Here is a 14,803-nt window from a genome sequence, read left to right on the forward strand (position 1 = left end):
TACTGGTACATACAATGACTTTTTGATTCGCCATAGTTTTAAGTCTATTAAGAATTGTGTGATTAGAATATTTTCTTGCTTTTTTTGTCCAGAATATATCAATTGCCCATTTAAAAAAAAGAAGTTTTTCTTGTATGGTGATGTTAAAAATTTCTCACGTGAAATATATTTTTTTTTTAGAAAAGTCGTCATGTACAGTAAAAATCTAGATGATGCATACAAAGGACGCTTCGAAAAGCAGTCAAAGGAAAGTGGCCAAATGAAATAACGAAGAAACAATTTCTGTTGTGTCTTAGTTCTCCTCTTATATTTTATGTGTTTCCCTCAGTTTTAGTTTGTAACTAAGATTTGTTTTTTCTCTCAATCGATTTATAAATTTCTATCAGCGGTATACTACTGTTGCCTTTATTTCCCACTTTTTTCCCTAATCTCATCGTTTCATAATCCAGTGTTATACCATCTTAAAATATTTCCAGGCGAATATTGTGGAAACAAACGACCAGAACCAATATTTGTAAATAGCAACCATGCAATAGTTAAATTTTCAACAGATGAAGCAGAAAGTTTTGAAGGTTTCCGACTGAATTGGGAAGCAATTGATCGTGAGTAAACTGGTCATTTACAAATATTGCCAAATCAATTAAATGTTTATGTTTTACTATTTTCATATATCTATTTTGATTTTAGAATGGACTTATATGAACCTTCATAAAATTGTTTAATACTTTTAAAGATTAATTACATGTGTCTTGTTGTTTCTCGGACAACTTTTTGTTAGGAATGACCATTAAACTTCAAATAAAGAGGGGGCGGGGGTTATGTTTTTTTTTTCAGAAAAAAATTAATTTTTGACAAATATTATAGTAAAGCATCCAGATTTCCCCCAAATCTCATAGTGTTAGAAAATGAAGAAAAGCGGTGAAAAACTAAATAGGGTTGATTGCGCTGCGCAAAAAAGAATATCTGACACAAAAAAAAAACCATAACCACAAAACTTGAAGTTGAGTGGTTGCTCCCTTATATTGACGGGCCATTTTTATAATGTGACAAAGATGAATTATAAATTGAAAGGTTTAAATCCAAATATACTAAAATTCATAGATTAAGGTTTTGTCTGGTCATAATTTTTTTTACCATCCTTATTTTCTTCAATATCTTCTTAGTACGCCTCTTTAAAGAGGAAATAGCTACGAAATTAAAGAACAATGAAATCTGATTTGTTTCTGTTCAATCATTTATGAAAGTGAAATAGTGAAATAACAAATCTTTTTTAACATCCAGTTTGGTCCAATTTTGTCAAAACTGATAAATTATTAACTTTCAATAATTCAATCGCATTGCGTCCATATACAGTTGACCTTCAATTAAATCCCTTAGCTTGAGATGGGTTACGTATGAATTAGACGTGCTGAGTTATTGAATAATAAAAGAATGTCAACATTGAAATTAAAACAAGGGTAATCTTATCGCAATTGGATTTAAACTAAACGGAAAACATTTTGATACACATGTATACCCGGAATTTAATATATCTTATACCCTTTCTATAATGATAACGGTATTTGTAATCTATGTAAATGGATGTATATTTCTATTCAACCAATCAGCTGGAAGCGCACCAGCTAGGATGAACCATTCTTCTGGTATCTCAAAGTGTGACAGATGGATCAATTATTCTGGGAAAGGAATAATAGCAACTCCTGCAGATAAAGATGGTCAATATCCAGATAGCACTAGATGTGTATGGCGAATATTTGGTCCAGTAGGAACAGTTTTTAAGATTCATTTCAACACGTTTAGTACCGAATTGAGTCACGAGTGTAAATATGATGGCGTTCAAATATATGACGGTCCTAGTGCTGGTGATAATGAAGTGGCAACTGTTTGTGGAACTAAACATCCTCATGACGAATACAGTAAATCAAATGAGGTTATGATAGTATTCTATTCGGATAGCGGATTACATAATAAAGGCGTGCTGGCTACATATGAAACAGTAAATGCAAGACGTAAGTATCAAATGAGGTTATGATAGTATACTATTCGGATAGTGTATTACATAATAAAGGCCTGCTGGCTGCATATGAAACAGTAAATGCAAGACGTAAGTATATAATCAGCGGTATCAAAAAGAGTATAACAAAATACCGAACCCAAAGACAAATTCGAAACTGGTGAAGTCCATAATACTTGACAAACTCAAACGCTATCAATCACGAAAATCCAAAAAAGAAAGAAAAAAACACCTGCCATATTCCAATTTAATTCAACCAGATGCGCAAGTCGACAAATATGGTCTCTTTAATGATGCTTTAGGTGAAAATGTTAATAAAAGATCAAAAACCAAACATAAAAGTTGAAGAGCTGATAAAATCAAAGAGAACCCAAAGTATAGATGCATCTGAACATGCTTTATGAAGGTTTATTTCATTGTTTAAAAATATTTCCTAAAAATCAAACAATATAAGTATTTTCATGCAAGCAACGGAATACTGTCTATTGGACTGGTGATACTTTCGGAAACAAACGGTCCACCAGACTGAGCAAAGGTATCAATCCAGTAGTAAACATAACATAAATTGTATCAATTTAAGTGCACCAGTAAGTAAAGAAATGAATTGTGCGGAAATTTAAATACAAGAAAAATTAGTACAAGAGGAACTTAATTTATGTTTAAATTCTTGTAAATTCTTATAAAATAAGAAATACATCATGTAAAATGCTTAGCTAAGTGAGTTGTAATGGGTACATGATTTACTGTTGTACATTTTAGTATAATCGATGAACCTAGTACAAAACTAGCTGTACATTAAAATTTAGGATACAGCAATAATATCACACATTTGAAAAGATAACAATACCAAAAGACAATAAAACTCTTCATATCGTTTGTTTATCCGAATAGCTTTACTTGATTTACCTACACCAGGAACGCCATTAACCAACAAGTCAAGGTTGTATGAATACTTAAAATGCTATGTGACTGAAAGGAACACTGAAAGAATAAAATTATCAATAAGTTTATGTGGGTTACTCAACTCTACAATTCTTATTTCCACAGCAAAAACTGAAGCCGATTTACCAGCATGCACTGATGTGACACCGACGCTTTTAACTAAGACAACAGGAGTAATACTGTCTGATCATTACGATGGAGCAACGGAATATCCTTCAGACCTTAACTGTAGATGGCACATACATGCACCTAGAGGGAAAGTCATTACACTGTATTTTGATGTAATTTCTATTTTATCCTACTGTATAAAGTCATATGAAACTTCAAATTTAAAAATATGTTGAACATGTTTTATATACCTGAATGGATGAGTTTTACGATAAAAGAAGCGAACGCGTACTTTGAAAATCCTTTATATTTTCAAAATCGTCATAAATGTACCGATATTAATTATTGAATTAATGGCTTCCCAGATACTAATTCGCGTTATATTTCCGTATACATTGACCTTAATTCCCAGTCCTCTCGTTATAATTTCTGCCAACGCACAGCTCAAGTGCGAGGGGGGAAACCGTGAAGAAATTTGAAGGTAATTACAAATCATTGTAATTTATTTGATATAAAAATGAGAAGTGGTATGATTTCTAATAAGCCAGAAAATAAAATGAACTGGTAATAAGCAAAAGGTTACCGTATGGACATAAACAGTGCGAATAACGCTTACTGTTTATTCGGCTATAAAGGCTTTGACATGAAAAATGTGCAGCAATTCAAACGAGAAATTAACTGCCGAATTTATGACAGAATAATTTGCGAAAAAACAAATGTGACGGCATGATGAACCAATAATAATCACTGTGCTACGGGCTCTAGACTTGGGATCGGCACATAAAGAATGTGGGGGAATTTAACATACACTGTATTTATAAGTCCGCAGCCATCCTCTAACCTGAGAAGTGGTGTATCTGCACACCATGAGAATAAACTGCATGAATCAGTCCAGTTCTCAATATGTAAGCCTTCTGGAGAATTTGCTGAAAAAAAGAAACTTTTTTATTTTGCGTATTGAGCATTTATTAAATTATAAGAATGTTTTTGGTTTAATAAAGAAACGATGACATTATGTAAATCTCATCCATATGTGTACTTCAACTACAGATGATATTTACCTACATTGCAGAAGTTTGATTTGGAAGATAATACTAACTGCTTAGTTGACTACTTTTCTGCTTACGATGGAAAAAATGTTCACGGAAATTTACTGACAAAAGTATGTGGAATGATATACCCCGAGTCCGTCACAAGTAAAAGTCGAGATATGTTCATCAGATTTGTCTCTGACGAAGTGGTCGGTGGATTTGGATTCAAACTTCACTATATTATTCACGACCATGTTAGTAAGTATACTCTTTCTACCACCTATTAGGAAATAGATACCTTTTAAAAAAAATAAGTAATAGCTTTTTAACGAAAATAAATATTGACTTACTATGGATCGAGATGAGTGAACATTACCTTCAGGTAAATAATCAAAGGAACGTAAAATTATTTTGAAAAATCGTTAGAGGCGGGGTTTAAGCAATAACATTGAATAATTCAAAAAAGGTTTCTCATATTTTTTCTCTCTCAAAGAAACCCTTGTTGGTTTGGCTCTTTGTTGAAGGCCGTACTTATAGTCGCTAACTTCTAAGTCATTTGTCTTCTAATTATAAAGGCAACAGTAGTATACCGCGGGTCAATATTTATAAACCAAACCCGAATAACGAACTAAATCCGAAGGAACACATCAACTATAAGAAGAAAACAACGAAACAATAGGAACACTGACTATTTACCGAATTTGTTATAACATAAGCAACACGACGGGTGCGACATGTGGAGCAGGATCTGCTTACACTTCCGGAGCACCTGAGATCACCCCTAGTTTTTGGTGGGATTCATGTTGCTTATTCTTTAGTTTTCTATGTTGTGTCATGTGTTCTATTGTTTGTCTGTTTGTCTTTTTATACGACCGCAAAAATTGAAAAAAAAATGGTCGTATATTGGTATCTCGTTGGCGTCATTGTCATCCGTAATCGTCCTCGTCGTCGTCGTCGGCGTCCGAAGACTTTTAGTTTTCTCACTATAACTTTAGTATAAGTGAATAGAAATCTATGAAATTTAAACACAAGGTTTATGACCATAAAAGTCAGGTTGGGATTGATTTTGGGAGTTTTGGTCCAAACAGTTTAGGAATTAGGGGTAAAAAAAGGACCCAAATAAGCATTATTCTTGGTTTTCGCACAATAACTTTAGTATAAGTAAATAGAAATCAATGACATTTAAAGACAAGGTTTATGAACACAAAAGAAAGGTTTGGATTAATTTTGGGAGTTGAGGTCCCATTAGTTAAGGAATTAGTGGCCAAAAAGGTGCCCAAATAAGCATTTTTCTTGGTTTTCGCACCATAACTTAAGTATAAGTAAATAGAAATATATGAAATTTTGACACAAGGTTTATGACCACTAAAGAAAGGTTGGAATTGAGTTTGGAAGTTTTGGAATAAGGGCCAAAAGGGTCCAAAATTAAACTTTGTTTGAATTCATCAAAAATTGAATAATTGGGGTTCTTTGATATGCCGAATCTAACTGTGTATGTAGATTCTTAGTTTTTGGTCCCATTTTAAATTGGTCTACATTAAAGTCCAAAGGGTCCAAAATTAAACTAAGTTTGATTTTAACAAAAATCAAATTCTTGGAGTTCTTTGATATGCGGAATCTAAACATGTACTTAGATTTTTGATTATTGGCCCAGTTTTCAAGTTGGTCCAAATTGGGGTCCAAAATTAAACTTTGTTTGATTTCAACAAAAATTGAATTCATGGGGTTTTTTGATATGCTGAATCTAAACATGTACTTAAATTTTTTATTATGGGCCCAGTTTTTAAGTTGGTCCAAATCGTGGTCCAAAATTAAACTTTGTTTGATATCAACAAAAATTGAATCCTTGGGGTTCTTTGATATGCTGAATCTAAACCTGTATTTAGATTTTTGATTCTAGGCCTAGTTTTTAAGTTGGTTGTTCAAAATTGCGGTCCAAAATCAAACTTTGTTTGATTTCAACGAAAATTGTATATATGGGGTTCTTTGATATATGCTTAATCTAACCATGTATTTAGATTTTTGATGTTTGGGCCCGGTTATCAGATTGGTCCACATTGAGGTCTAAAGGGTAAAAATTGAACTTTATTTGATTTCATCAAAAATTGAATTCTTGGGGGTTCTTTGATATGCTGAATCTAACCATGTATATAGATTTTGGATATTGGACTATAATAGGTAATGTCCAATTTAAAATTTAAAGTTTTTAAGTTTAAGTTCTTAGACCACATTCATTATGTGTCAGAAACCTGTGTTGTGTCAACTATTTAATCTCAATCCAAATCTAGAGCTGTATCAAGCTTGAATGTTGTGTCCATACTTGCCCCAATATTCAGGTTTCGAACTCTGCGGTCGTATAAAGCTGCGCCCTGCGGAGCATCTGGTTCATTTTTAGCCAGGTGTTACAGTTTATTTTTTATTAATGAGTTTGACTGTCCCTCTTGTATCTTTCGATCCTCTTTCGACAAGACATTTTAAGACAAAATTGTGGGTTGAACCTGGTTTTATGGCTAGCCAAACCTCCCGCTTATATGCCAATGTTAAAGATAAAACGACCGCAGCAGGAATGCAGCACAAACATAGAAGTTATACTGAGCGTCACATGAATGGATCAACGTTACGTCACAAAAATACTTTCCATATGCATACATGTACGTTGTTAAGATTACAAATGTTTCAGGAATGAAATCTATTTGAAAAATTAATAGGAAGCTGAAAAGAGGTTATACATAGTATATGAAATATATCTAATTGTTCAACTATGACTTTCAAATAACAATTAGTAGTTTTTGGTATGCATAAAAACAACAAATATGCAATTGTGTAGATATATCAAACAAATTTCAAAATGTCTTTCAAAAACTATGATTAAAAATGACTGATGAAAGAAATCGATTTAAAAATTTGAGAAGAAGTTGAAAGCAGGTCTTTCAAAGTATATGAAATATATCAAACACGAGGATAACAGATGAAATTAACATACTGAATAAGATAGTTCAAACATATTTATTTCTATTTAAATAAGACACAATAGTAGTTTATCAATTGAAATATGCGAGACAAAACAATCAACTTTAGAAATTGCACGAACTACATAAAAAGCGAGATAAAACAAAAAGACCCTTGACAAATGTCATAAACCATTTCAGTATTTTTAAAAAATCCAACTTCTTCAGGGGAGCTAACAATCATATATTTGAATTCCAAAATCAGCAAAATTTGAACGTTGATGTGTTAAAATGAGATTTACAAGGGACATTCCATCCTCACCCAATTTCATCCTGCCAATAAACTTTGTCAATTTGGCAAGAAAAAAGTGATAGTTTCATCATATACCAGAGAATGCATCCTGAAAACTTTTATTTTCCACATCAAAAATGTGGGCATTCACCTCAAAAGCTTACCAACCCTTTAAAAAGACTTATTCAAAAGGGTTAAGTAACGATAATGTTGTCAGGTAATTAAAGATGTCATATTTTGGTATTAAGGTGGATCGGGACTATTCGACTGCGCATAATTTCATGCATGAATTACAATGCACACGAAAAGTATTTGTCGTAAATTCGATATTATTTTTTTTTAATATTTTGTTTTGATTGATTATTAATGTTAAATGATTGTAGTTATGTCACTAAAAGAATATTTTCGTTATTATGTGTATCTTTAAAAGGCTCAAAATGACATTTCATCCATTTTCACCTTTTTTCCGCCAAAATTTGGGTTTTAAGGCAAAATATTTTTTTTCCTTATCGGTGACCTATGTTTTTTATTTGCTCATTCTTTGAAGCTATATTTCAGGTGTTTATATTAAAGTTTTGGACCAAGTGTCATAGAACGTGTTTTTGATATTACAATACAAATATGTCAACACATCTATTTTCCCTATCATTTCATTGAAAATGGTCCTTTTTACATACATATTTTGAAGTAAAATTTTGAGTTTAAATGGTCCGTGACCCCCTATTTTTTTCGACCAATTTCATTCAATTTCTGTAAAGAATAAAATACCAAAAAATACGGCACTTCTGATAGAAACTTCGAAAAGGCCCGAGCCACCTTAATATTGATTCAGTCCTACGGTTTCTGCATCAGAAATAAATACATTTGTTCTAAAACCAGTTGTTTTGTTCTTTTCATATATTTGATGATGGCATGATACTAAACCTTGTAATTGGAGGGATTGTGCTTGATTTTGATATGATGAAGACATTATCTTCAATCAGTTTATTTGAGGTCTGGAGCTGACATGTCAGTAACTGCTGTTGTCCTTTGTTAATTTTTGTTTCTTTTGTTATCTATTTTGACATCGGACTCGGACTTCTTTAAACTGAGTTTTACTGTGCGTATGGTATGTGTTTGTTTTTTTTCCACATAGACTAGGTGTATAGGGAGGGTTGAGATCTAACAAAACATGCGTGACCCCGCCGCATTTTTGCGCCTGTCCCAAGTCAAAAGCCTGTGGTCATAGTTAGTCTTGTAGGATTTTTAATTTTAGTTCATTTATATGTTTTGGAGTTTATTATGACGTCCATTTTCACTGAACTAGTACACTTTTTTGTTTAAGGCTCAGCTGAAGCCCGCCTCCGGATGAGGAATTTTCTCTCAGTGTTAAAGACCAATTGTTGGCCATCGGCTATTTTCTGCTCTTTACTCTTTGCTCGGGTTGTGGTCTCTTTGACACTCTCAATTTTCTCTCTTAGGTCTATGATATATCTAACACCAATATAACAGATGAATTAACATACTAAATAAGATTCAATAATAGTTTGCCAATTAGAATATAGCATACAAAAGAAAGAAACTTGGCAAATGTCATGAACCATATCCGTATTTTAAAAATTTAACTTTCTACAGTGATCAATAGATTAACTCATCATAGATATCAGGATTAAATTTTGTATTTACGCCAGACGCGCCTCATATAATTGAATACAATAATCAAGAAATTTTTAACGCTGAAATGTAAAAATGACTGTAACAAAGGAAATCCCACACACCCAAATTTAACCTGCCAATAAGCTTCTACGTATTTGAATTTGTCAAGAAGAAACCGAGCACTACGTGTATCTTGCAAACTAATTTTCAGGACCACAGTTAACTTATTAAAGTTTGTAACAAATATATCTGCAATCACATTTTTCGAAGGAACACTGGATAAAAAAAACATTTCGTTTGATAAGATTTTGAGTAAATGTTAGAATTGAGTGACGATACTAGTAGTAGGAATCGGCAATAAAAACATTACTAACAACTCTATTTTCCACCATAGAATTAAACACCAGTAGTTTTCCGATGTTAAAACCTCATATATCTAGTTAAAAGGAAACAAACAAACAAAAAACGAATGGAATTGGATAACTAAAATAACTATACTTGACAGGATATAAGCATCTCCAATTTTTATGCATCCCTTGTCATGCGAATCCACATTCAGTCAAATATGACAATTGGGAATAGGATATAATCCGTATGTAAACAGAGATGACGATTATAATGGAATTTTATGAGACTGTCATTTAAGTGAGAGGTTTAGCTAGCTATCAAACCAGGTTTTACCCAAAATTTCTACTTAAGAAAATGCCTGAACCAAATCAGGAATATGACAGTTGCTACCAGGTTCAATTCACAATTTTCTACATTTGAGAATGCCTGTACCAAGTCAGGAATATGATATTTGTCCCTTCGTTTGATATGTTTTATCATTTGATTTTGCCATTTGATTAGGGACTTTCCGTTTTGAATTTTCTTCGGATTTCAGTATTTTTGTAATTTTACTTTTTGCTATCTATCGTTTGATATGTTTAAGCTTTCGGTTTTGCCATTTAATAAGGGTCTTTTCGTGTTGAATTTTCCTCGGAGTTCGGTATTTTTTATGATTTTACTTTCTAGTATATGAAGATCTTTGATCGTGACTGCATGTCTTATAAGTGGAGACACTTTCTCTTTGTTTTGGTAAATAAATTCTTTATGGTGACCGTATAATCAGTAATTGTCGATTTCAGTCGGTCTTCCTCATAAATCTGTTGGAGCATTTTTTGTGTTCATGAAGTGAATACATTGTGAACATGTATGAACGTAACATATTCATTGAGATATGTTAATGTCATTTGATAAGGCACAGGGTATGTTAGTGTTTATAAATGGAAAGTTGACCATTCGAAAGGTGAAATTGTTACGTATGTTCTATGTTCTATTTTGAAGTGGTACATCTTTGTCATTATTGCGGAAAAGATGCAGATAAGAAAAAGAAATCCCGCCTTTATTGGAATCTAAGATATTTTGCTTAGTTCTATAAAACTTTGATGATACTACTACTGATGAAGACTTCGTAAATTTTACGGATGCCATCACGAGTTGGTTGCCCGTTATTGAATAACCGTTTCACAGATGATATCGGATATGTTTCTTACGTCGTAACTACAATCCCGTTCCCTTTTCATGAATGTGACCTACAGATAGACTATTTACCGGGTTTGTAATAACATGATCAACACGACGGTGCCAGATGTGGAACAGTGTTTGCTAACCCTTCCGGAGCACCTGAGGTCGTTTTTGGTGAGGGTTTCTTTGTTGTTTCTTGTGTACTATTATTTGTCCGTTTGTCTTTTTTATTTTTGGCATTGGCGTTGTCAGTTCATTTTTCGGTTGATGAGTTTGACTGTTCCTCTGGTATCTTTCGCCCCTTTAGTTCTATGCCATGCTATTCCGAGATTTATCATAACACCCCCATGCGATTTTGCGGAAATGAAGTAATCATTTAGTTTGATTTTAAACTAAAAGTTATGATGTATACCTTTATACATGATTTTTGTTAATTAACAAAAACAATTTACAGGAATATTTGTCTTTCTTATTGCACATACAAAATATTTAGGATTTTTTCTTCTAAAAACTTAAATTGATAATTTGATAAAATTGAATTATAAACCTCTTCAAATGCTGACGACAAGGCATATGCTCATAGTGGTGGAAGTAAAGTAGTTGACAACAATATTATATAACGATTATTTATCAGGATATACTATTTGTTAACCTAAGAATCTCTTTTAACTATGATATACAGTTATACTCCATTTTCCTCTCAAGAGAGGAAAATATACGAATTGCTTTTCTTGCGAGTGCCTATACAATATTAATATGGGGATTTACATTACATTGAACCTTAGAATGATATATGTTGTTTTGTCGTAGGAGAATGCACGCCGTCACAATTCCGTTGTGGAAACATTAAGTGTATCGAGTACGCCTTAGTTTGTAATGGGAAAGACGACTGTGGAGATGGAACGGATGAACAAGTTTGTCGTAAGTATTTATAATAACACATTCTATACACACCATTTCACTATCACTAAAGCAGAGCATATCAAATATGATGCTAGTATTGATATTCAATAAAATTGCGATTGCTATTGTGCACATCAGGTTTTTGTCTTTCGTTGCAAACGTGAAAACACATTTGCTCTTTGATTTAATTTAGCATTTTAAGTGCCAATAGTCAGTTCTAGGGTATGCTATTTTTTGTAATTGATTTTGAAATATGCAAAAAAAATCACCTTTCTTACTATGGTGGAAATATCATGGTATATTTCACATTTGCTTTTGTTGAATCTCGTCAACGAGGGGCAAAAGATACAAGAGGAACAATCAAACTCTTAAAATCGAAAATAAACTGACAACGCATATGCTTAAAATGAAAAAGACAAACAGACAAATAAAAGTACACAAGAAACAACAAATAAAACTAAGGACTGGACAACACGAGCCCCAACAAAAACTGGGGGTGATATCAGGTGCTCCGGAAGGGTAAAAGCATATCCTGCTCCACATGTGCCACCCGTTAAATTTAGATGAGAAGTATAACCAGAAAGAGCTGAGCATATAAACTGGAACGAATCTCAGCCATTCATAATTAGTTGTGTGTTTGAAAAATGACGATAAACTATTGGAACCATTACCAATGAGTGCAACTTATTAACGAAATAAATGGATATTGATGTTTTAGTGAAATATTGATTTGAAAATTTGCATTTGAATAGAATGGGTCTTAACTTATACTGCTGCAATGAATAACAGGAGATTTTGGATATGCACCATTTAAACAGCGATCCAACCACACATATAAAGACGGTTTATCTAGCGATAAACCCAGTCATATTGTTTTTCACTTTGCATCAAAAGAAAAAAGGAAATTTTAGAAAACACATTGCTCAAATAATAAAGCTTAATCTTATATAAAAAATATTCAAAATGAAGTTACTACCGAACGAACAAAAATATAACATGGATTATTTATAGAATTTAAATGATCTAACCTAACTTGATATATAGCGCTATATATAAATTTAGTCAAATCTAAAAATCCTCCTCACGAGGTATTTATTATGTATATTTGAGTTTTGTTTTCTTCTATTGTTTATTTTTGGAAGTTTATTGTCTTGTTTCAAGATTATATGATAGCCTATCATAAAGCAGTCTATTCATTGGAGGAAGTATTGTTATTTTTTATGACGATAGTATTGTTCGAGCTTATGATTTAAACCCAAGTCGTATTATAACTGTTCTTTTATAACAGATTATTAGAAATTTAACCATTATGGTAACCACATACTTTTCTATGTTTTTAAAATGTTTGTTCAAAACTAGTTGAAAATTTACAACTATATGTCATATTACGGCCTTCAACAATGAGCAAAGCCAATACCGCATAGTCAAGGTTCCGAAATGATGTTTGCTTAAATTTGAAACGAAGCTATTTCCTTGTAGCGAACAGTAACACTTGTGGCACACCAACATTCAAGCCTGCAGAAACTAATACTAGAATAGTTGGTGGTCGAGAAGCAATACCTAACAGCTGGCCTTGGCAAGTATCACTTCGTTACAATGGAGGTCACACGTGTGGTGGTTCGGTTATTCATCCACAGTGGATCTTAACTGCTTCTCACTGCTTTGAAACGTGAGTAACTTTTTTAATGAAATAACAGCAGCTGGTAGTGATTCGAAATGCACACAATTTGAGTGCTGATTTTTTTTTATAAAATTTCCTATCATTATATTTAGAAAATCAAACAAAAGCCCTTTGGTTTATGCATTCAACAAACCCTTCATGTTTTGTAACATATTTTTGTCACGATCCTTGAATATTTTGCCATGGAAAAACGGATTTTGAGTTATTTTAATTAGCTGTTACACATTTTTTAAACTCTGAAAAGATATATTTTGCATTTTCTGCACATTTGAAACCTTTATCAGAGTATTGAAATCGAGCTATAAAGATCCCGTATTTGATTTTTGTTTGTAAATTACTGTCTTTTATTTCCAAAATAGATATAACTTTGAAAACGTATTCAACAATAAATCTAGTTTATCAAAAATATGTCTTTGATAAGTGTAATTTGCTTATTGAATTTATAAATAAACATGTCATTTCATTTGGCTATGTTTCAGAGACAGGTTCGAAGATTTATGGAGAGTATATGCAGGAAAACATCATGAAAACAAAACGGATCCTCATGAACAAGTTCGGAATATATCTAAAATATTGATACATGACCAATATGACATGGATGAAATTGACACTGATGTCACTCTTCTTAAACTTGATACGCCTCTACAATTTAATGACTATATAAAACCAATTTGTTTACCACAACACGACGCTCCCGATGGCCAAATGTGTATAGTAACAGGATGGGGTGAAGTTCAAGGTACTATATGAAGAGAAGATATGGTATGATTGCCAATTAAACAACTCTCTTCAAGAGAATAAATGTGTATTTAATCCAAATTTGAAAATATGTATTTCAGAAATAGAAATGTATGAATATTGTCATATTATTTGTACAAGAGTTTTTTTTAGATACAACCTTCAACTCATAATTCCATAAAAATTAGTTAAGAATATATAATATGTTCTATCTTTTTGTATCCCCTCTGGACTAAGTAAGATAAAAATAATCCTATATTAGTGAATGTCTTCAATCACAGTCTTCTATTATGTTTCCTTTAAAAACTCAATTCATTCATTACTCACCATGCGAATCCATAGTCAAAATTTCACAATAAGGAATTGGACACAACTCAAACAGTTGAGATATGTAAACGCCAGGTTACTGCTCAACAAATGATAATTGACTATGGGAAGCTACAGTTGCCACGTTTGTAATAGCTCCTAGTATGTCGTCCATCCATGTCAATATAAAGAAAAAGATCCAAATAAGAAGCTGACTTTCTAGTTTCAGCAGTATAATTAATGTCAAGTCTACTGGGACACTAATATATGAAATGCAAGCACTATCTAAAATGTATGCAATGGTGTTGAAGTATATCATCAATATATCTGAAAGCAAAATTAAAGAGCTTGGCAAGAGTCTTTTAAAAGATTTTGTATTAGTTCTGCTGCATATGAGTACAAAATCAGGTCTGTTGTTAGGATGCATATTTGAATAAAGATTACTCCGTCGAACTCAACAAATATCTTGTTGATAAGAAATAGACCAGGATTTTAACAGTTTAATGATATCAAGAAATTTATATCTACGGTTCCTAATTTTTATTAAAGAAAAACACCGTCTATAGAAAAAAAAGAGCATAGGGAAAATTTTGTAGAGTTAAAAAAAAAATAGATGAAACTAAGTGCATTTTCAAAACAACATTGTAAGTTTACTTTAAATTGGACCGCTGAGTAGACAAATGCATTTCGAAAAACTAA

The 14,803-nt window shown here is 32.3% G+C and overlaps 1 protein-coding gene across 1 annotated transcript in view; it reads left to right on the forward strand.

Annotated features, from left to right (window-relative positions):
- Positions 1 to 14,803, forward strand: part of LOC143063957 (transmembrane protease serine 6-like) — a 32,367-nt gene that overhangs the window by 8,705 nt on the left and 8,859 nt on the right. The window contains exons 8-14 of the mRNA XM_076236418.1: positions 477 to 602; positions 1,608 to 2,009; positions 3,062 to 3,237; positions 4,137 to 4,353; positions 11,287 to 11,397; positions 12,859 to 13,048; positions 13,540 to 13,799. Coding sequence (XP_076092533.1) covers positions 477 to 602; positions 1,608 to 2,009; positions 3,062 to 3,237; positions 4,137 to 4,353; positions 11,287 to 11,397; positions 12,859 to 13,048; positions 13,540 to 13,799 — 1,482 coding nt within the window. The remainder of the gene's footprint in view (positions 1 to 476; positions 603 to 1,607; positions 2,010 to 3,061; positions 3,238 to 4,136; positions 4,354 to 11,286; positions 11,398 to 12,858; positions 13,049 to 13,539; positions 13,800 to 14,803) is intronic.

The sequence above is a fragment of the Mytilus galloprovincialis genome, chromosome 2 (genome assembly GCF_965363235.1).
Source record: "Mytilus galloprovincialis chromosome 2, xbMytGall1.hap1.1, whole genome shotgun sequence".
Lineage (NCBI taxonomy): Eukaryota > Metazoa > Mollusca > Bivalvia > Mytilida > Mytilidae > Mytilus > Mytilus galloprovincialis.